This window comes from Leptodactylus fuscus, chromosome 8 (genome assembly GCF_031893055.1).
Source record: "Leptodactylus fuscus isolate aLepFus1 chromosome 8, aLepFus1.hap2, whole genome shotgun sequence".
In the NCBI taxonomy this organism is placed as follows: domain Eukaryota; kingdom Metazoa; phylum Chordata; class Amphibia; order Anura; family Leptodactylidae; genus Leptodactylus; species Leptodactylus fuscus.
Genome location: NC_134272.1, coordinates 35662066 through 35685065, shown reverse-complemented (window position 1 = coordinate 35685065; position 23000 = coordinate 35662066). Strand labels below are relative to the sequence as shown.

Genomic DNA, 23000 nt, shown 5'->3' with positions numbered 1-23000 from the left:
TTTCATTTACACATCCCAATGTTAATAAAATCTATGAAAAGACTGTGGGGGCTAAATGCTCAGTATAACCCTTAATGAATTCTGTGAGGGGTGTAGTTTCCAAAATGGGTTCCTTTTGGGGGGGTTCCTTTGTTTTAGAACTCTAGGGGCTCTGCAAATTTGATACAGTGCCTGAAAATGATTCCAGCAAAATCTGCTGTTCAAACTCTCAGTGTCGCTCTTTCCATTCGATGCGCTGCCGTGTGGCCAAAAATCAGTTTACACTCACATGTGGGGTCTTTCTGTGCTCCAGAGAAATTGCATAACAAAATGTGAGATACATTTTTTCCTTTAACCCTTTGTGTATGTGTTAATTTTAGGGCTATATGAATGTATTATAGAAAAAAAATGAAATGTCTAAATTTCGCCTCCGTATTGTTTTATTTTCCGTGAAATACTTAAAGGGTTAACAAACTTCCTAAATGCTGTTTTTAATTATTTGAGGGGTGCAGTTTTGAAAAGGGGGTAATTTATGGGGGTTTCTATTATATAGGCCATTATAATTCCTTTCAAAACTGAAGTGGTCCCTAAAAAATTAGTTTGGGAAATTTTCTTTTAAATTTGGAAAATCGCTGTTACACTTCAAAGCCTACATCCTAAATAAATTAAAATACAATCAAAAGATGATGCCAATATAAAACAGATATATGGTAGATAATATTTATTCATATATTTGTGTGATATAACTATCTGTTTGAAAAGCAGAGCAGTTCACATTTTGAAAACTGCGAATTTTTGCAAATTTTCATCTATTTTTTTTCATAATAAATACACAAATATTGATTCGCTTGGGGGCCACATGATGGCTCAATGGTTAGCACTGCAGCCTTGCAGTGCTGGAGTCCTGGTGTTCAAATCCCGTCAAGGGCAAAAGACCATCTGCAAGGAGTTTGTATGTTCTCCCCGTGTTTGCGTGGATTTCCATCACATATTCCAAAAAAAAAGACATAGTGATAGGGAAAAATATACATTGTGAGGCTCACAATCTACATAAAAAAAATATGTATATATATACATATATTGATTCGATTTTCACACTAACATGAAGTACAGTGTGTCACGAGAAAACGAGCTCAAAATGACTTGCGTAAGTTAAAGCGTCTCAAAGTTCTTGCCATATAAAGTGACAAATGTACGTTTTGAAAAACGAGGCCTGGTCCTTAAGGCACTTTTGTGCTGTGTCCTTAAGGGGTTAAAAGCAAACATGATATTGTGCATTAAATGAGAAATAGCCAATAATAGAAGTTTAAAAATATATTTTATTATTTTCAATTAGGAATCAAATAAATAGAACAATAATCCATCAATTGCCAATGCTTTTATAAGGAAGCATTAAAAAAGGCCTATTACCCCTTATGTACTATCATATTGTCTATCATACACCACTATCATACACATAGCATTATGATAGACACCATGATGGTACTTAAGGGCTAAATGGGAATTGAATGAACTCTCAAATTTATAACGCACATGTGCATTTTTAATTCCTCTTCATAGATCTCCTTTAATGTGTCTATCCTTTTAGAGGAAATTACGGATATGCTTAAAGCAGCCAATTTTGGGATGTGATGCTCATGGACATTCATGGCACTTGTGGATTGAAATAATGCATTACGTGGATGGTAATTTATATTGTCAGTAGAAATGATGGACACGCCTGAAGGATCCAATTCTGGGATTAGAAGCTCCCCAGTCACTGTATCTCCTGTACTCTCCAGGTCTCAGGTAATACTGACGTCCTCTGTAGTTGGGCTCCTCATAGAACATCCAGTATCCATCATGTACATGACAAGAATGAATGTCATTGTAGCGGAATCTCTCAAAGACATGAGGACAATCTTCATCGAACTCCATCTTCTGACCTCTGAAATCTTCTTTTTCATAGATTGTAATTCTGAATGAACCTTGGTGCTGTAAACACATAGTATATAGTAAAATGTTAGGCTGTCAGGTGTTGGGGAGCATTGTATCATTTTCTACAGTACATAAGAATTTTCATGACACGCACAGAATATATGGCTTATGGCATCTGCCTCTATTATAGTACCAGGATTTATCACCTAGAATAGGGGTCTGTTTTTGCTTCCCCACACCTCTATTTAACTGTAGAGAGGGTATAACGCTACTGTAAAATAATTACAATAACTGACTTATTTTTTGCAATTATATAAAATCAGTTTCAAGGAAACAAATATAATAGCATATGTATCTGCTATCATACCTTATCATTCTAAGTGAGGTATTCTGTCTATAGTAGAGGTGGTTAGTCTGATCACTGGGCTCCATGTCCCCTGGATCCTCACCAATCATAACAAGGGGGTCTGGTATACCCATTTTGAATGGTCACATGTGTGTGCTACTGCTTTATATAAAGTCTAATAAACTGATGAAGGAATGGCAGAACACAAGCACATCCCTCACTCCCTTCAAACTGGATTGTGGGGATAACGTCACTCCTTAGGGAGAGACCACCTTCTCAGGTGTGTGGAGACTTATAGCCATAGTTGCTCCACTGCAAAGGAACATGGGAAGAATATGCAAATCTGTCTCCCAAGATGTAAACAGGGAGACAGTGCCTCTGTTTGCTGCCCTCGCATTATGCAGCAAAGGCTTCTGGGAAGTCGGGCATGTTGTTCAGGGTTGCTTGCTATAGAGGGCAGCAAACAGAGGCACTGTCTCCCTGTTTACATCTTGGGAGACAGATTTGCATATTCTTCCCATGTCCCTTCAAACTGGGGACACTAGACCCCTGCTCTAGGAATTGGTGGCGATCTCTGAGATAGGGGTCAGACACTGAAGATACGTGTTAAGTTATGATTGTGGGCTGAACCCTTTAAAATCAAGAAAAAGAAAATATCACTTTAATATGGCATGCATGAAACCAACAATTTATGATAAAACTGATTCTTGAAAAATTGTTAGGGAAGCCCAATAATAAAGTCATGGTTTATGGAAAATAATCTACTCAACTGACCTGGGGGCTTATGCGACAAGACCTAATGGAGTCATTATAGCCCATCCATTTTTGGAAGTCAGGATACTCTCCTCTATGGAGAAAGTACTGGTGTCCACGGTAATTGGGATGTTCATATAAGATCCAATTTCCACTTTCTATATGGATGGAGTTGCAACGTCTAAAGTATGAAGACAAATCTGGGCATTCAGAGTGACACTCATATGAGCGACCCTGGAAGTTTCTGTCCTCGTAGAAAATAATCTGTGAAATCAGAGCATAAATATAAGTATAACAATAATATAACTGTACACAAATAATATTTACTGCTCAATATGTTGGAAACGACGCTTAGGGTCACTAATGTAGTCAATTCAAGTGAACAATAGTAGAAATCCCTTTATAATACTGTAAGTATTGTGGCATTTTCCTACCTTGCCCATGATTCTCTAGGTATAGCTTCGCACAATCTTAGCTGTTAAGTGACTAGATTGAGAAGGCCCTTATATACACCCCTATTGCATGAGGTACATACACTAATGTTGTGCCAACTCATCAGAATGAATAGCTTTTTTTACCTACACTGAAGAGAGTTCAGTGTTTGCTATGACTATTGTTGTGGGTTCTGCTTTCACTAGAACTCAAAAGCTTAATGTAGGCAACTATACAGAACGCTTACACTACAAACATTTCTCCTCTAGTCTAGTAAATTGTATGACATATGTTGTACAATTTGTGGGATATACAGTAAGCAATGTATAATAACTTACCAGTTACCAGAACTTACCAGTGCTATATGTATAGACACTTGGCAGTGTTAAGTCAGAAGGTAACTAAAGTCTCAATTATCGTCAATGTAGCTCAATTTAGTAATAGTATTAATCCTTTCCCTGCCAATGGAAAATTTAACATTTTACATAGCCCCTATCCTATCTATACCTGATCTTCTCTAGCAATATCCATTACATGCTAAAATAATAGTGATAATGATCATCTCTAGAGATGAGCGAGTAGTATTCGATCGAGTAGCAGGCTAGCAACGCTAGTTCTGCAGCAGGCTTGTCCTTGCTAGTCAGGAGAGCTGGCAGCTTGCTGTTAAGAGGAGCTTACTTTTTCTCATAGGAATGCATTGACCAACATTGATTGGCCAGTGTACAGCATTCGGCCAATCAACACAGGTTAAGCCGGAGGCTCTTCTGTGAGGAGGCTGAGTCTGAGAAGGGACCACAGCAGTCTTCATTTTGGTCCGATTTTAGACTCCGCCTCCTCACAGCCGAGCCTCCGGTAGAACCAGCATTGATTGGCCAAATGCTGTACACTGGCCAATCAACACTGGTCAATTCATTCCTATGAGAAAAAGTAACCTCCCTCGTAACTGCAAGCTGCCAGCTCTCCTGACTAGCAAGGATGAGCCTGCTGCAGAATCAGCGTTGATTTGCCTCAGGCTCGTCTTTGCTAGCCGGGAGAGCTGGCAGCTTGCTGTTATGAGGGAGCTGACACTTTCTCATAGGAATGAATTGACCAGTGTACAGCATTCGGCCAATAAACGCTGGTTCTGACGGAGACTCGTCTGTGAGGAGGCAGAGTCTAAGATCTTGCCACAGAAGTCTCCATTGTGGTCCGATTTTAGACTCCGCCTCCTCACAGACGAGCCTCCAGCAGAACCAGCGTTGATTGGCCGAATGCTGTACACTGGCCAATCAACGCTGATCAATTCAAAGTAAGCTCCCTTCTAACAGCAAGCTGCCAGCTCTCCTGACTAACAAGGACGAGCCTGCAGCAAATCAATGCTGGTTCTGCAGCAGACTTGTCCTTGCTACTCAGGAGAGCTGGCAGCTTGCTGTTAGAAGGGAGTTTACCTTTTATCTATAATGGGGTCCGTGCACTTTAACTGCACAGCACTCCTCCTAAACACTCTCCTCCTGCTATTCATGGACTTGGTGATTCTCCTTTAGTTGAATAGTAGTTTCCCCTGAAATGAGCATTTTTTCCCATAGACTATTGAGGCTCAACTCAAAACGAATATCGAATCTCGAATATTTCACTGTTCGCTCATCTCTAATCATCTCTAGACAGAAATGTCTAATATATTTTTTGACAGATGGAAAAAATCTGTCAAGCAGAAGAATAAATATTTACTGAATTTCACATAAATGATAATTTTCATAAACAAAATTGTATGTATGTAGAATAAATATGTCAGTTAAATATGTCAATTTAATCTATGTTATTTCATTGTATCTTGCCAGTAAAGTAAACCATTAAACATAAATGCTTGTCTTTTTGCATGTCTATTAGTTACATCTTGGCATAGTCAGCCTAATAATAATCTGTGGGAAGAATATGCAAATCCGCCTTCCATGATGTAATTAGGAAGACAGTTGCTGCCTCATTGTTGCAAACCAATAGAGGGCGCTCACTGGAATGTGCAAGCCTGTCTTAAGACAGGATTCCAGTGAAATAACCCAATAATGGCTGCTCCCTTTAGCCTCATGCCCGACCTTCCAAGAGGCCTTTGTTTAGCAATGACGCTGAGATTATTACCAGGTTATAGTCTCTCAAGCGAGGACAGCTGTTTCGATCTGGTTGGATCTCATCAGCCCGATGTAGAGAGGACTATAACCTGGTAGAGGTGAGAGGCTTAGACAGGGTTCGGGGGATATTGTCACTCCTTAGGGAGAGACCACCATATAGGTGTGTGGAGACTTGTTAAGCCTTTAGCACTCCACTTTGCAAGGAACTATGGGAAGAATATGCAAATCCGCCTTCCATGATGTAATTAGTGATGTAACCCTGTCTAAGCCTCTCACCTCTACCAGGTTATAGTCCTCTCTACATCGGGCTGATGAGATCCAACCAGATCGAAACAGCTGTCCTCGATTGAGAGACTATAACCTGGTAATAATCCCAGCGTCATTACTAAACAAAGGCCTCTTGGAAGGTCGGGCATGAGGCTAAAGGGAGCAGCCATTATTGGGTTATTTCACTGGAATCCTGTCTTAAGACAGGCTTGCACATTCCAGTGAGCGCCCTCTATTGGTTTGCAACAATGAGGCAGCAACTGTCTTCCTAATTACATCATGGAAGGCGGATTTGCATATTCTTCCCATAGTTCCTTGCAAAGTGGAGTGCTAAAGGCTTAACAAGTCTCCACACACCTATATGGTGGTCTCTCCCTAAGGAGTGACAATATCCCCCGAACCCTAATAATAATCTGGTGAAAGGTGGAATGTTTGCTGCCTTAAATGCAAACCCATGCTAGATGCTGATGTGGTGGCAAAATGCCACCTCCTAGATCATCAACAGAAGCATAACGAAACCAATATTCCCCTGGAGGACTTGAGAGAGAGCATGTAATGTGCTAAGCGGTTATATAATGTTATATAATGACCCCCACTTGAAGGCCAAACTGTAATTGAGTAGGTTGGTAGGGAAGTCAAGGACGACTGTAATGTTGCAGCCTGTTACTTGCAGGAGTATAGTCGATCAGATATTGATAGCTCTAGTAGAACTCTATTAGGATGTATCCACCCAGGGTGCACAGGGGAGAAGATGGAAGGGGTAAGCATGGAAATGAATGGGAGAGGAAGAGCAAAAGGGCAGTGTTGGGGGGAAGAAATGGTGGGGAGGAGTCAGGACGGGTATATAGAACGGGGTTGGCAAGATATGGGTAAATAAGGCAGGATCCAATATAGAAAATAATTGCCATCATGATATATACATGGTACAATCAAGTCAGGAAATTTGGGGTTATAACTAAATATAACAGAACATAGGCTCAATGGGCAATGAATTAGAGAAAGGGAGGATAAATGGGCATGTGGAATCATTACTATCTAATTAAACAAAGACTGCCTTCATCACACTAGTGGAGCTATATGAGATCCTGCAGATGCCATTTGGCCTGGACAATGTACTGGCCATGCTTCAGAGATTCATACAGTTATGCTTGGGAAAACTGAACCACAAATACAATATGAATATTGATTTACCTAGGTGATACTGTACATCATCATCTGTGCTACATTTGAAGACCACATGGAAAGGTTGGACAAGGTGCTCTCCTGGCTGGAGAAGCATGGATTGAAAGTGAAACCTCAGAAATAACACAAACGCTTTCAATATTAGGGTCCAAAGAGGCCATGTGGCTGGTGAATACACAGGTCTAGGCTGTTCAACAGTGGCTCATACCCTTTTGGAACGCCTGGTTTATTCTCGGTTAATCCGTTATCTCTCTGCTAACTCTCTGCTTGACCCCTTACAATCTGGTTTCCGCGCTCTGCACTCTACTGAAACAGCTCTCACAAAAGTCTCTAATGATCTACTAAAGGCTAAATCCAATGGTGACTTCTCTCTTCTTATTCTTCTGGACCTCTCTGCAGCTTTTGACACTGTTGACCATCAACTTCTCCTCACTATGCTCCGCTCAGTTGGCCTCAATGACACTGCGCTCTCCTGGTTCTCCTCTTATCTCTCAGGCCGCACTTTCAGTGTATCATTTGCGGGCTCTGTTTCCTCCCCTCTTTCCCTTGCTGTTGGGGTTCCTCAGGGCTCGGTCCTCGGCCCCCTGCTCTTTTCTCTCTACACAGCCCCCATTGGACAAACCATCGCCAGATTTGGCTTCAGGTACCATCTTTATGCTGATGACACCCAATTATACACATCTTCCCGTGACATCACCCCTGCACTCATTCAGAACACCAGTGACTGTCTCTCTGCTGTCTCTAATATCATGTCCTCGCTCTATCTGAAACTAAATCTCTCTAAGACTGAACTACTACTGTTTCCACCATCTAACAGATCTGTCCCTGATATATCCATTGCAGTCTCAGGCCTTACTATAACTCCTAGGCAGCATGCCCGCTGCCTTGGGGTCATATTTGACGCAGACCTTTCCTTCACCCCTCATATTGAATCACTCGCACGTTCATGTCACCTCCACCTCAAAAACATCTCCAGAATACGCCCTTTCCTTACCAGAGATACACTAAAGACACTTATTGTCTCTCTGATTCATTCTCGCCTTGACTACTGTAATTCCTTACTAATCGGTCTTCCCCTCACTAAACTCTCTCCTCTACAATCTATTCTGAATGCAGCGGCCAGGCTCATCTATCAGGCTAGACGCTACAGCGATGCCTCCGGTCTGTGCCAGTCGCTACATTGGCTGCCTATTCATTATAGAATAAAATATAAAGTTATTACTCTCATCCACAAGGCTCTCCATAATGCCGCACCTCCCTACATTTCTTCCCTCATCTCTGTCTACCGCCCAACCCGTGCTCTCCGCTCACTCAATGACCTAACACTTACATCCTCTATTATCAGAACCTCCCATGCTCGTATACAAGACTTCTCCCGAGCTGCACCACTTCTCTGGAATGCTCTACCCCGGACAATCAGATTAACTCCCAACTTCTACAGTTTCAAACGCAAACTAAAGACGCATCTTTTCAGACAAGCCTATCACAATTCCTAATGCACAAAATTGTCTGAACACTGTATAAGCAATGCCGCCCCTGCTACCTCTTGTGTCACCCTCTCTACCTCATAGATTGTAAGCTCTTTTGAGCAGGGCCCTCAGTCCCATTGTGTGAAATGACGTTCTTTGTTATGTATGTCTGTATCTGAACCCTATAAATTGTACAGCGCTGCGGAATATGTTGGCGCTATATAAATAAAATGTATTATTATTATTATTATTAGAAGTGCTGGCATTATACAATGCATTGTAATGCATTAGTATTGTAATGCTTTGCATTAGTGATCAGAGCCTACTAGATCCTAACTACGAGAAATAGTCTTTAAAGCTTAACTAAACTTTTGGACAACTTTTGATTTTATGCAGCATTTGTGATTTGAAGTAGGGGGCTGTAAAGAAAGTTAGGGTGCCTTCACACAGCGTAGTGCGCTGCTCCTTTAGACACGTATACACTTGTCCAAGTCCGGCGCTTCAAAACAGAGCCCATTGAATTCAATGGGTGCTGATATACGCACGCTACCCATTGAAATCAATAGGTAAAAAAGCCTCCGATTGATTTCAATGGGTAGTGCGACACCCATTGAAATCAATGGGCTCTGTTTTGAAGCGCCGCGCTCAGACACGTGTATACATGTCTAAAGGAGCAGCGTGCTACGCCGTGTGAAGGCACCCTTAAGGTAGGAGAGGGTCATTTCAAACAATTATATCTCAAAGATAATAAAATGTACAAATTTGGACTGGCATTGTTTTTGGCACTTGTATTTCCATGGCAGATAAAATCCTGCTTTTCTGCAAATGTGGCAAAAACTTACCTTTAGCCAGTCTTATATATATCTGGTTACCCACACATCAGATTATATATGCATATCTAGGGCAGCAGGGTTACGATCATATCCTCATTTCTAATTAATAGCAGTAATTCCCCCTACGCCCAAACAGCAGCACAAGATGGGGTATTCCTGCCCCTGTGTACTGTTAGGACAGGTGGAACTTTTAATAAACTAACAAGTTGCCCTCCCATAAAAGGCCCAGGAGACCTCCCCCTTCCTGTGTTTTTTTCTGTCCTGTTACCAGGACAGGTGGAGGGAGAGGTCTCCTCTCCCATCTGAATGAGGATGGCCTCCGCTCCCTTTTTGGACTTACCTGGGGTAGTGGAGGTCGCCTTCTGGGGGAGTGCAGGGTCGGTCCCGCGCTGTCGGCTCCATCCTGTACTCTCCGGCGCCGCACCCAGCCACCTAGGAACATATCTTCCTTCTGGCGGAGTGGGGAACCTTGCGGCACCACTGTGTTGTCGGCCGCGGACACTGTGTGTGCGCCGCGGCCTTCCGATACCTGCCGCGCATGCGCACCAGAGTTACAGCGCGCCGGACGGGGATTTTAAAAGCCCACGGAGATGGGGCTCGTTAGGGGGATGTTTTCCCCAGCTAAAGAGGCCAAGAAGGCTCTCTTTCTTAAGTAGGGGAGCCCAGAGTGCCCCCTTTTTTTGTGGCTTAGGCGGAAGTGGCAGGGGGTGTGGTTAAGACTAGCCCCGCTCCCTCTCCGCCCTATTTAGTGCTGGCTTGCCCATTGCAGTTTGCCTGTCAGCTCGTACTTACAGGTTGCTACTGCTCTTGGGCAACCAGAAAAGCAGTCAGAACCCTTGACAAGACATTCCTGAAGGAATAAGGTGATGTATTCCCCCTAGTGGGGCCTGAGGGTAAAGCAGAAGGTAAGAGAATAATTGATGGTATGTCTCTCCTTAGATGTCATCTTCCTCCTCTATGCCAGAAAATCCTAGGAGGAAAGCTCCCGCCAAACGCCGCCACCTAGCCTGCATCAAGTGAGAGGTGCCTCTTCCGGACGGCTATGCGTATCAGTGCTGCCGTGGGTGCTGTGGCCCCCCGTCAGAGGACACGTCCGTCCGAGATGTAGTTGGCTGGGTGAGAGAGTTTGTGGAGGAGTCAATGAGGGAGATGAAAGTTTCGATCTCCCAACTATCTAAAAAGCCTCGCTTGGAGTCATCACCTCCTTCTCTCCCCCCTATGGAGGCTCTACAGATCCTAGAAGAGGTTTCCTCAGAAGCGGACATCTTGGAACCCGTTAAACCTGTCTTTTCAGTAGACAGAATGCCCAAACTACTGAAAGTTGTACGGGCCAAAGAAGTGGGGGAAGCTACTGAGGAGGCTCCATCTACCTCCCTCAAGTCTTTTAAGGCCAATGCGGAGATGGTCAAAAGGATGGAAGCTGAATGGAGGTTTCCTGAACGTCCATTCAACGCTTCCAGGCATTTTAGGGTGCTGTTTCCCTTAGCTGAAACCCAGTCCAGCTCATGGGGCCCTCCTCCCAAAGTTGATATAGCGGTCTCTAAACTAAGCGCACCGTGGTACCAGCGGAGGATGGTTCGAACCTCCAGGATGTGATGGACCGCAGGGCGGAGGGGTCCCTTAGGCGCATCTATGCCTCCTCTGCAGCGCAGGCCTCGGTGGGCATTGCGGCTAGCGAGGTAGTCACCAGGCTGCGGACGGAGGTCTCGAATCTTGAAAGAGACATCGACTCAGGTGTCCATAGAGACGATCTGCTGACAGCCATGACGAGCATCAGTCTAATGTCCGACTACCTCTCTGAGGCAGCTTTCTACCAGGTCAAGCTGGCAGCAAGGGCTATGGCTTTGTCTACTGCCGCGAGGCGTCCCCTCTGGCTCAAGCCCTGGAGGGCAGACAATGCCTCAAAGTTTAATTTGTGCGCCTTACCATTTGAGCCGGGCAGATTATTCGGAAGTGAACTCGACCGCATAATTGAGGGGCTGGCCGACTCGAAGGGCAAGAGCCTCCCCCAGTCTTCAGGGTCCAGGCAATGGTCCTTTCGGGGCTATGCGCCCTTCAGAGGCATTTCAAGAGGCCAATTTCGGAGGCGCCCTGGTGGCCAACCAAGAGGCGGTCGAGGTTCCTCCCGTGGAGGTGAAAAAAGATCCACCTTCTGACTATTACGATCCCCTCGCCTGTAGGGCCGCATTGGGGGTCGTCTTTCATTACATCTAGCCGCCTGGCATCAATATATCCAAGATCCATGGGTTCTCCAGCTTATACAGGATGGCTACAAAATAAGCTTTCTTTCCCCCCCTCCAGACAGATACAGGAGGACCCGCCCTCTTCAAGGGCACCAAGCAGCTTCATCTTCAAAGATCCGTGCAGGAGTATGTGGACAAGGCTGCATTGGAACCAGTCCCTCTAGACGAGCAGGGTCAAGGCGTCTATTTGCCCGTATTTCTTGTGCCAAAGTCGACCGGAGGGTGGCGCATGATTATGGACCTAAGGTATGTGAATCAATTCATCTGCAAGGTCCGGTTCTGGATGGAGACCATAAGGTCGGTTCTCCCCTTTTTGCAGCCAGGAGATCTATTCGTCACCTTGGATCTGAGGGACGCATACCTCCACATTCCCATTTATGCTCCGCACAGGAAGTATCTAAGAATTGCCATACATCTAAACGGAAGATTACATCACTTCCAGTTTACGGCTCTCCCGTTCGGTATATCTTCGGCCCCCCACACCTTTACAAAGGTAGTGGCCCCGGTCGTAGCCGCCCTGCGCCTCCAGAGGATATTTATTGTCCCGTATCTAGACGACTGGCTATTAAAGGCCCAGTCAAGGGAGGCTCTCGCCACATAGTTGGGTACCACAGTGGCATTCATAAGCGAGCTGGGCTGGCTGGTAAACTGGCAGAAGTCAGTAGTGGTTCCATCAACCCGGGTTCAATTCCTGGGGTTCAATTTGGATTCTCTCAGTATGATGATCTCCCTGCCCTCTTCTCGGAAGGAGAAGATTGGTTGAGCGGTCCACCACCTATCCTGAACCAGGAAGGTTACAATCAGGACAGCTATGAAGGTCCTAGGACTTATGTCCGCGGCCATCGAGGCAGTTCCCTGGGCACTATGGCATATGCGCCCTTTACAGCTTGAGATCCTGAGAGAATGGAACCACAGTCCTTCTGGACTTCAGAAGCCTATCCAGTTATCCATCAGTACCCGTCGATCACTGGAATGGTGGTCCCAACTCAAGGACGGGAGGTCCACGTTCCAGACCTCCTGGACCTTGTTGACCACAGATGCCTCCCTCACAGTTTGGGGAGCACATCTGGGGGAGACCCTGATACGAGGAACCTGGAGCCAAGAGGAGAGAACTCGCTCCTCCAACTGGCGAGAGCTTACCGCAATATATCTGGCACTTCGGAATCTGACTCCCCATGTGCAGGGGAAGGCGGTCAGAGTGAGAACAGACAACATAACGACCGTGCGGTATGTCAACAAGCAGGGAGGCACCAGGTCTCCCTCCCTGATGCGGGTGACCAACCAAATTTTTTCCTGGGCAGAAAGGAACTTATCCCGGTTGTCAGCGGTGCATATCAAGGGCCACCTCAATGTCCTGGCGGATCAGCTAAGCAGGCGCCTAGTAACAACAGCCGAGTGGTCCCTGAGCCAGAAGATCTTCCAACAACTCACCAAGATGTGGGGTCTCCCCAAGGTGGATCTGATGGCCACCCAACACAACGCCAAGGTGGGACTCTTTTGCTCCCTATATCGGGACAGCAATCCCTTGGCGATCGATGCCCTGTCAATACCCTGGAGCTTCAAACTAGCATACATTTTCCCTCCGATTCCGATGATTCCCAGGGTATTGGCGAAACTCAGGCAGGACCAGACGTCGGCCATTGTCATCATGCCGTTCTGGCCGAAAAGGGCATGGTTTACCCACCTCATGTTAATGAGTTGAGGGACCTACTGGAGGCTTCCACGTGTCCAAAACCTGGTAACTCTAAACAGTCAGCTCTGCCAGGATCTGGACAGGTTCAACCTCACTGCCTGGAGGTTGACCTCACCGTACGTGGAGACAGAGGATTGTCCCAGGCCGTTGGCCCACTCTAGAGCGGATTCAACCAATCGCAGTTACCAGAGGATTGCTCAGGTATTTAAGGACTGGGGGGCCAGGAGACAGTGTGACACATCATCCATTGAAGCAGTCCTGGAGTTCTTACAGGAAGGATTGGACAAGGGATTGTCCCCAGCCACCTTAAGGGTGCATGTTTCGGCACTATCCGCTCTATCAGGAACCAGGTTATCTCAGAATCCTCTCATAAGGCAATTCCAGAAAGGGGCCTCTAGGCTCCAACCCCCGGTACGGCCCCCGGCTCCCCAATGGGACCTAGCTGCGGTCCTACAAGGGCTATGTGCCCCGCCATTTGAGCCAGAGGTAGAGTTCAAATACCTCTCGTGGAAGGTAACCTTTTTGCTGGCAATCACATCGGCCAAGCGAGTAGGGGAGCTTCAGGCCCTGGCGGCCTCAGAACCATATACAACCTTTTTCCCAGACAGAGTCCAGCTCAGATTTATCCAAGGATTTCTGCCGAAGGTTCCCACGATGGAAAATATTAACCAAACAATAACCTTACCAGCGTTCTTCCCCTCTCCCTCCTCCGAGTGGGAGGAGAGAATGCACAGCCTGGACCTTGTGCGAACACTGCGGATATACTTAGATCGGACGAGCCCATTCCGCAGAGCAGATAATTTGCTCATCAATTTCTTTGGTCACAACAGGGGAAGGAAAGCATCTAAAACCACACTATCGAGGTGGATTAAAGAAGCCATTTCAGGTGCCCTGCAGACACAGGGTCTGCCGGTCCCGGAGTTTTTGCGTGCCCATGCTACCAGGGCAGTAGCCGCGTCTTGGGCAGAGAGACAATCCCTCTCGGTAGACCAAATCTGTGCGGCTGCATCTTGGTCTTCACACTTAACTTTTGCAAGGCATTACAGACTGGACTTTCACACCACCAAAGTGAAATCCTTTGGGTACTCGATCCTGTCCTCTGCTTGCCAGGATCGCCCTCCCTAGAAGGGGTATTACTCGTTAAATCCCCATCTTGTGCTGCTGTTTGGGCGTAGGGGGAATGGAAGATTATGTAGATAATCTGTTTTCCCTTAGCCCAAACAGCAGCACAAAGCTCCCTCCCTTCTGACTTATGTTGATTATACACGGTTATATTCTGTATGATGCTTGGAGACTAACACAGGGAGGGGGAGGTCTCCTGGGCCTTTTATGGGAGGGCAACTTGTTAGTTTATTAAAAGTTCCACCTGTCCTAACAATACACAGGGGCAGGAATACCCCATCTTGTGCTGCTGTTTGGGCTAAGGGAAAACAGATTATCTACATAATCTTCCAGTTTTGACACCATTTTTATCTAACAGCACTTGGAGACCCATCCATCTGTTTAACTCTTTTTTATTTTATTTTTTTAAGTTTTTAATTTTTAGGCTAAGGCCCCACATTGCAGAAACGCAGATTTTTTTTTTTGTTGCAGATTTTGTAGCAACAAATCAAATGTAACCAAGAATGGCTACAAAAGAAATGGGGAGTATATAGAAAGCTCTTATTCTTCTCCCTTCTGCTCAATCCACTCCTGGCTTTGGCTAAAAAAAAAAAAACACAGCAAAATCTGCAACAAATAAAGCTGCATTTCTGCAACGTGGGGCCTTAGGCTGGGTTCGCACGATGTCTTTTGGCACATAATGTGGCACATAGATGCCGCGGGAGCTTTTGCGGGCTGTATACGCTCCCATTGATTTCAATGGGAGCCGGGACCGTATACACAGCGCTATTTTGCGGCTGCGCCGCATATACGATCCACGCTCCCATTGAAATCAATGGGACCGTATACGGTCCGCAAAAGCTCCCATGGCATCTACGTGCCACATTATGTGCCAAAAGACATCGTGTGAACCCAGCCTTGGTCTCTAGTACATATTGAAATTTGGAAACATCTTTCCACAAAATATTTTTTGGTAGATAAAGGGGAAGAGGGGGCTTTATAATGTGTGGGATACAGTAAAGAGGGCAAGGGGGCATTATTCTATTTGGGGGCCAGTAAAGCCCCAGTTATCTACAACTTCTAATTTCTTGAGGGTAAAACAAGTAGGTTAATGTCGTCAAAAGTTTGCTATGAGGCCCAGTCTTAACTAGCTAAGACCCTGTAAAGACTGCTACACCTGTAGTATTAAAGAGTTGTAGGAAATTTCTACTAAAACTCTATACTTTAGTTCCTGTTCTACCTTTTTTTTATGCAGATTGTGAGCCCCAAATAGGGATTACAATGTACATTCTTTTTTTTCCTTTCAGTATGTCTTTTGTAGAATGGGAGTAAATCCACATGAACACGGGGAGAACATACACACTTCTTGCAGATGTTGTTCTTGGCTGGATTTGAACTCAGGACTACCAGTGCTGCAAGGCTGCAGTGCTAACCACCGAGCCACCATGTTGCCCAGTTCTAGTTTTGATAAATCCTCAGATTTGGGAGGCAGAATAGAATTTTGGTGCAATGGTTGATGACCTATTGCTGAGACTTCAGATCCTTGTGGATTCAGGCAAAGAAGATGGTAACAATGGATCCTTGCCTAGTTTTAGGGTCAATATGATTAAATATGTATAGAAACAGGGAGTGAGCTCCCTGAGAATATTTTATTTAAGGCTAAGGCCCCACATAACCTAAAAGCACTGCAGGAAAAATCATGGCAGAAACGTGTCAGGTTTTTTTTCCCACAGTACTTTTCACAGAAAGTCCGCAGACTTTTTCTCTGCAGGCTCTCTGCTTCAATTATACCTATGAGAACTCAAAGAAACAACACAAAAAACAACACCGAGCACCCCGTTGTGTAGTATTTCTGAATTCCAGTGATTATGATTTAACAAGACAGGCTCTCACCTGATAAGGTTGTGTGTTCACCACCGTTTGAAAGCGTTGGAACCCATTAGCAGAGGGTTCCTCTCTGTGTGGGGAGAGTTGAGCTGCAAAAATTCCAGAACACCCTAGGGTGTAAACTGACAATCAAGAAAAGATAACAGCACTGTCTACCGACTGTTGTCTTGTTCTCTCTGTTATCAGTCGTTATCCCAGGCTATATATATATATATATATATATATATATATATATATATATATATTGTTAGAGTCAAATCCTCCATCTTTGTATTTCGTCAGTCATCTTGTAACCTTTCACACATAAACTGTATAAGTAAGTCGCAGCTGGCTATTTGTATATCTCTTATCTTCATGGTATATGGAGGTCACTGAGACTCATTTAGCACCAACATGACATCTTATCTCTGTTTCCATGATATATACATATAGACATAATGAGAGCTGTTAGTTCACACATAAGTATTTTTGAAACTTTCTTTGTTTAAGGACAAAGTACAAAGTCCATTAAGCAATAATGAGATGCAAAATACATGAGGCCTCAGCCAATAGTCATGTGCCAGGTTTATCTTATAACCAATCATTTTATGCCAACCATGTTAGAATAGTCCAACCTGCTCTTGTCTGTATTGTATTTAAACCACCTTTGTGCACCATTAAATTAGAATCCACCTTGATACACCAAACACCATGTGTCTTCGTGATTCTCCAGGTCAAAGATCGGCTGTAGCCAATCTTGGCCTGTTAATTAATTTTCCTTTACAGACAGCATATCTCTGGGGAATTATGATTCCCCCGACAGAACCTGATGCCCATCGTGGGGCATCGATAATCGTTTAATGTGCAGCCGATAGTGTACTGATCCACTCACCAACCGATTTGGAGACGGGCCCGGAGGACCTCAGATGAATAAAACGGCGCTGTAACGGTAAGTCCTTTTCTTGCCAAATAACTAATCTGAGTTCCTACGTGTTCCGGATCCTGTGTGTCGGTGAGTGAGGATTAGTGCTGCATATGTTATAACAATCGATGCAATATTATATAGTGTGCAAGAACCTGAATAGTATGTTGTCTGTAGTGGGGTGGGAAATGTTATACCTCATTCTTTGTCTACTGTCCATGCTGTCATTTGGTTGCTACATCTGTTATAGAGTGTAAAAAGCGGCGCAGAAGAGAGAGTTATTCTTCATCCTTAATCCCTAGAGTAGAAGTACTGAGTGATTGAAAAGTCCTTGTTTTGGACACTAAGGACTGAGTAGAATCTGAGTAAGTACATGCAATGATTCAGGGGTGTTCGATAGAGGGACACAGACAAAGTGGAGTCTGTGGAAACCAAATGAGGGTTTTGCCCTGAGCACTACGCCAGAACATGCACATTAGAGATTAGTTCAATGAAAACAGAGTGACTGTTTGGGAGGTCCCACTAGGTGAGTCAAAAGTGACCCTCTATTGTCTTAATTGCCCTAGAGGAGTGGGATGCTCACGGCTGACTGGCCATCAGCTATTATGGCGGAGGGACCCTCTGAGGTAGGGTACCCCCATATGAACTAATAGGAATGGGAGAGAGAGAAGAAGATGCCGCTCAAGAAAAAAAAAAAAAAAAAAAAAGAGCAGGAGTTACCAATGGAGATTAGACAGGACAGATACAGGGATAGAGGGTAACCAGGAAGTCTTTTAATTGTGGAAACCAGGGACACTTGGCTAGAGATTGCTGGTGTCCTAAGCGAAGGACAAAGGCTTTGAGTGTAAGGAAATGTATAGTGAGCATCCATTGACAGTCCAGCTAAAGGGTTAATGTGCTTGGCACTTAGCATTGTGTTGTTAGTTTGTTGGTTAGTGGAAAGTGGAAACATGATATGTTTTGTGGTGAGGATACTGCAGGTTAAGTGTAGGTATGTGTATACACATATGTGTGTATATAGGCTTGGGGGTGGACATTAAGTTATTTCTAGAATGTCTATAGTGTCCTTTTATTCAGGAAAGGTTTCCCATTTTGAGAATGCTCCTCTCATGGTAATGTTTTTAAAATTGGATAAATGGCATAAATATGAGATCAACATTATTATGTTTATTTTATAGTAATATGCAAATTGGTAAGAAGATGAAGGCAACTATTTACATGTTTTGGTTTGTTTTCTCCTCAATATTTAGCTGTGCGGGAATTATAACTAACTCTGTGCCTATTTGTAGGAATAAGATTTGGCCGTCCCAAGAGAATAAGTGATATCACGGTACAAAATATATGAAAATTTTTATTTTAGTTCAGACAAGTTCTTTTTGATTTAATTGACATTTGTTTTGTTTTGTCTGGAGCTCCAGTGTGACGTTGCATGTTTGTATGGAAGGTTCAGAAAAGTGAATGGGCCCATATATGTGTGTCAGTTATATGTACATGTTACATGTGTCTGCTATGTGTACATGTTCTGTTTGTCCATGTCTGTATTGTTACATTTTCAGTCTCCACAGCAAGCAGATATTGAATGCTGATAACCCCACAGAGGGTGGTGACAAGTAGATATGAAAGGGAGGCATAAAAGTTCTTTCCATTGTTGAATACATATATGTGTGTTCTGGTGTAAATGAGATGTACTTGATATACCATGTACATGTATTATGTACTCAGTGTGTATTGGTGCGTATGTGTATCAATTATATCAGATGGGCTTTACACTTGTAACATAAATATTTGTTATGGGTTTATACTATAAATCCATGAATGTTAACAATCGGGATTTATTGTGTGAAAAAGTTATTCAGATGTTCCTTCTGATATGGGATTAGGCCCCATAGGGGTAGGCAATACATGTGAACTATCTTGCCACAAGGGGCACAGAACGCCCCTAATATGTACACGCAGGTAAAGATAAATTGCAATTCTACAAAGTTAAAGTGGTGTTTCTGGGTCATTGTTTGCTACAAGGTGTTAGATAGCTGTGTAAGTAGATCAGAAGTCACTCACATATCTGCTCTGTAATTTAAGGCTTCCACCTTCTCTGCTGATATATTTTGAGTATTTACTTACCTCAATGAATTTTTGGAGTGTTTAGAAGTTTTAGAGAACTGAATTTACTTGGGATTGTATAAATAAGTCTACTGGGATATGTAGTACTACAGCTATGACAAGTGTGGGGAGAGTCAGCGCAGCTGCTTCCATGATAAGACACGGTTTACAAGGGGTGATAAATCTTGCATTGGAAACAAAGATGACAATGGCTGGATATCTCAGGCTGCAGTGTGTCTTATCTATGTCTTCTAAATGTAAGCTTTGCATTCTGTGCTGCACTACAAGTCCCTTCTAACCTGTTAACAATAGTTTCAGGGGAGGAGTAAGGAGAGTCAGATAACTTAAAATTAATTTTATTTTTGCTGATTTGGTTAATAAATGATGAATCTATTGTTAACACTGATGAGAGTTCTTTTATTTTAGATGATTCTCGATTTGGGAATGATGGTGGATTCTGCACCAGATATGTCATGGTCACTGAATATGAGGTAAACCAAGGGTAAAACCAAGCACAAGTAGAACCATTATAGAACTGTATGGGTCTCAGCTCATGAAGTTGAACTAGAAGCCATCACTGAGACAGGGTACAATGTCTGAGGGTAGGTGTTTGATATAGTGGGACTATGGTCCAATCTGGAGAGCGAGAGCTTTCTGTAGGGTTAATGTTAAGCCTAAAAGGATTTCCAGGCTGTTCAGATAGTGATGGACCCTGCTGCTGCCCCCACACAGGTGGGTATAGTCAGAAGTGAAGGCACACATCAAGGCTGATATGAAAGAAAGTAGAGGTAACTGGGCAGACACTGCCGCTAACCCAGCTGCAGAGGCCTAGGGGATATGCCTTACTGAGAAGTGGTCACTATACTCGACCCAAACCCCCCTTTTAGCTCTCTTTTCAGGTTTTATAACACTGAGGCACCAAAAATGGTCCAGGACTACAGTAAAAGAGGATGTACAAGTCCTGATCTCCAGTGGTAAGAGAATATATTTACTGAGTGCATTGTCCCCACTGATGGCATAAAGCAGTGTTTAGAAGTAGCCATGTGTGACCTGGTGAGCAGAGGATGGGCGGCTGCAGGATTTAACATCACTACAGACACTGCATGGCATGTGTTAAATGCAAAGTAGGCCAAAAAGTGAAAAGTTTCTCAGAGCCAGGCCCAGAGCCCTTGTACCTGTTCCAGAGATTGCAGGTTAACTATATGCAATTACTAAAGGTGAGATGGTATAAGTACGTGCTTGTGTGTATAGTTATCTATCTTCAGAAAAGTCTGAGGCATATCTGGTGAAGAAAGCCATCACAAACGGGGCTGCAGATAGACGGCTACTGAAGAAGTAGTGTGTCACTTGTATTGGTATTTTCTGTAAGGTACCCTCCTAAGAGAAGAATTGGCTTTAACCCATGTCAAACTTTCTTTGGGGGTTGTATTCTTGGCAATTCCTCCAGATGTGGTATGGTGTACTGGCTGACTATGTGATGTCTTGGCAAAAACATTTGACTAATGTATGGTTTTGAGTTTTCTCTCCTTCTCAGATTTTAAGTTAGTGGGCGGGACCTATTCATTTGAGCCAAGAGATTGATGTTGATAAAGAGACACGTGAGAAAAACCTTGGAGACAAGATTTGATGGTCCTTCCAAATGCTGCTGATAACCAGTCCTTCTGTGATATTTGAAGGAGAGCCTAATTGTATCCATGCTTCATATTGCAAGAAAGTATCTACACACAAAGCGATGAAGATTCTCCTGATAATGCTGTTACAGATGGTCCTGACGATAAGCCTGCATAGAACATTTAACAATGAAGTGGGACAATAAGTTTCTTAAACATCATATGATTTTGATCGAAGATCTGAATGTGTCAGATTGTAGGATATGTCCTCATAACCCCATATTAGCCTAAGTCATGTCATATATAGCTGTTTCTTTGACGCAACAGGAAATGTTTGAGGTATATAGTTAAGAAGATACCACCTCATATTTTAGGAACAATACATAGTATAAACAAGTAAATATCAGCAAGTTGTAGTAAAAATCTTATCTTCATTTTGTTTGTTTAATACAAAATATATACAAAAGGATGAGCAGACCAAGATATAAAAGGCCAGAACTATGATTGAGATTAGGTTAGAATACAGGAACATATGAGGGGAATCTGGTAAAGTCCGGCAGTAGACATTAGGTCACTGAAGTACCTAAATATGAATTCCTGTATTCAACCATCTCAAAATGGGGGAATGTTAGAGTCAAATCCTCCATCTTTGTATTTCGTCAGTCATCTTGTAACCTTTCACACATAAACTGTATAAGTAAGTCGCAGCTGGCTATTTGTATATCTCTTATCTTCATGGTATATGGAGGTCACTGAGACTCATTTAGCACCAACATGACATCTTATCTCTGTTTCCATGATATATACATATAGACATAATGAGAGCTGTTAGTTCACACATAAGTATTTTTGAAACTTTCTTTGTTTAAGGACAAAGTACAAAGTCCATTAAGCAATAATGAGATGCAAAATACATGAGGCCTCAGCCAATAGTCATGTGCCAGGTTTATCTTATAACCAATCATTTTATGCCAACCATGTTAGAATAGTCCAACCTGCTCTTGTCTGTATTGTATTTAAACCACCTTTGTGCACCATTAAATTAGAATCCACCTTGATACACCAAACACCATGTGTCTTCGTGATTCTCCAGGTCAAAGATCGGCTGTAGCCAATCTTGGCCTGTTAATTAATTTTCCTTTACAGACAGCATATCTCTGGGGAATTATGATTCCCCCGACAATATATATATATATATATATATATATATATATATATATATATATATATATATATCCTATTAATATTATAAATGTGAAAGTTTGTGGGTTTGTGAGTTTGGATGTTCGGATGTTTGTTCCTCAATCACGCAAAACCCGCTCGACCGATTTGGCTGAAAGTTTCCACAAACATAGTTAATACACCCGATTGCGCAATAGGCTACTTTTTGTCACAATAGCGCACATACGTTTGTGCCAGGACCCTCACAAAACCCGAACTCACACCACCATCTCTGCAGTCTCACACACTTTGGACCATAGCAAGCCACAAAATTCATATTGCCCTCTACAGCCTCGCCCCTAACCCCACACAATCACATATACATATACTTTACCACTTTACCCCTCACCTTAACGATACTCCAGGAGGCGCTCTATAATGCTCCGGAGCAACCATGTTTGCCGACCCCCACCACTCTGACAATCCGCAACACCGCCCACCCATGTCAATACCCCTAGGGGGTCTAATAAATGCAAAACAAAAAGTTTAAAAAAAAGTAAAAAAAAAATAAAAACAAATAAAAAGGATTACAAATTCAAATCACCCCCCTTTCCCTAGAACACATATAAAAGTAGTTAAAAACTGTGAAACACATATATGTTAGATATCCCCGCGTCCAAAATCGCCTGCTCTACAAAGCTATACAAATATTTTTCCTGTTCGGTAAACGCCGTAGCGGGAAAAATGGTCAAAAGTGCCAAACCGCCGTTTTTTCACTGTTTTGATTCTGATAAAAATTTGAATAAAAAGTGATCAAAGCAATAACATTTCCCGAAAATGGTAGAACTAAAAAGTACACCCGGTCCCGCAAAAAAAGACGCCCTATGCATCCCCGTACACTTACGTATAAAAAAGTTACGGCTGTCGGAATATGGCGACTTTTCAAAAATAAATTTTTAACACAGTTTTGGATTTTTTTACGGGGTCAAAATGTAAATAAAACCATATAAATTTGGTCTCCCCG

At 43.3% G+C, this 23000-nt stretch overlaps 2 protein-coding genes across 2 annotated transcripts in view; one reads left to right on the top strand and one right to left on the bottom strand.

Moving 5' to 3' along the window:
- Positions 1-23000, top strand: part of LOC142216490 (gamma-crystallin-3-like) — a 401417-nt gene that overhangs the window by 288315 nt on the left and 90102 nt on the right. The gene's annotated exons all lie outside the window — the stretch shown is intronic.
- On the bottom strand, positions 1461-3438 carry LOC142216774 (gamma-crystallin-3-like). The gene is made up of 3 exons (XM_075284806.1): positions 3430-3438; positions 3017-3301; positions 1461-1953 (listed from the first exon to the last, which is right to left on the bottom strand). Exons 1-3 carry the CDS (start codon positions 3436-3438, stop codon positions 1678-1680), a joined length of 570 nt encoding a protein of 189 aa, XP_075140907.1. The 3' UTR covers positions 1461-1677.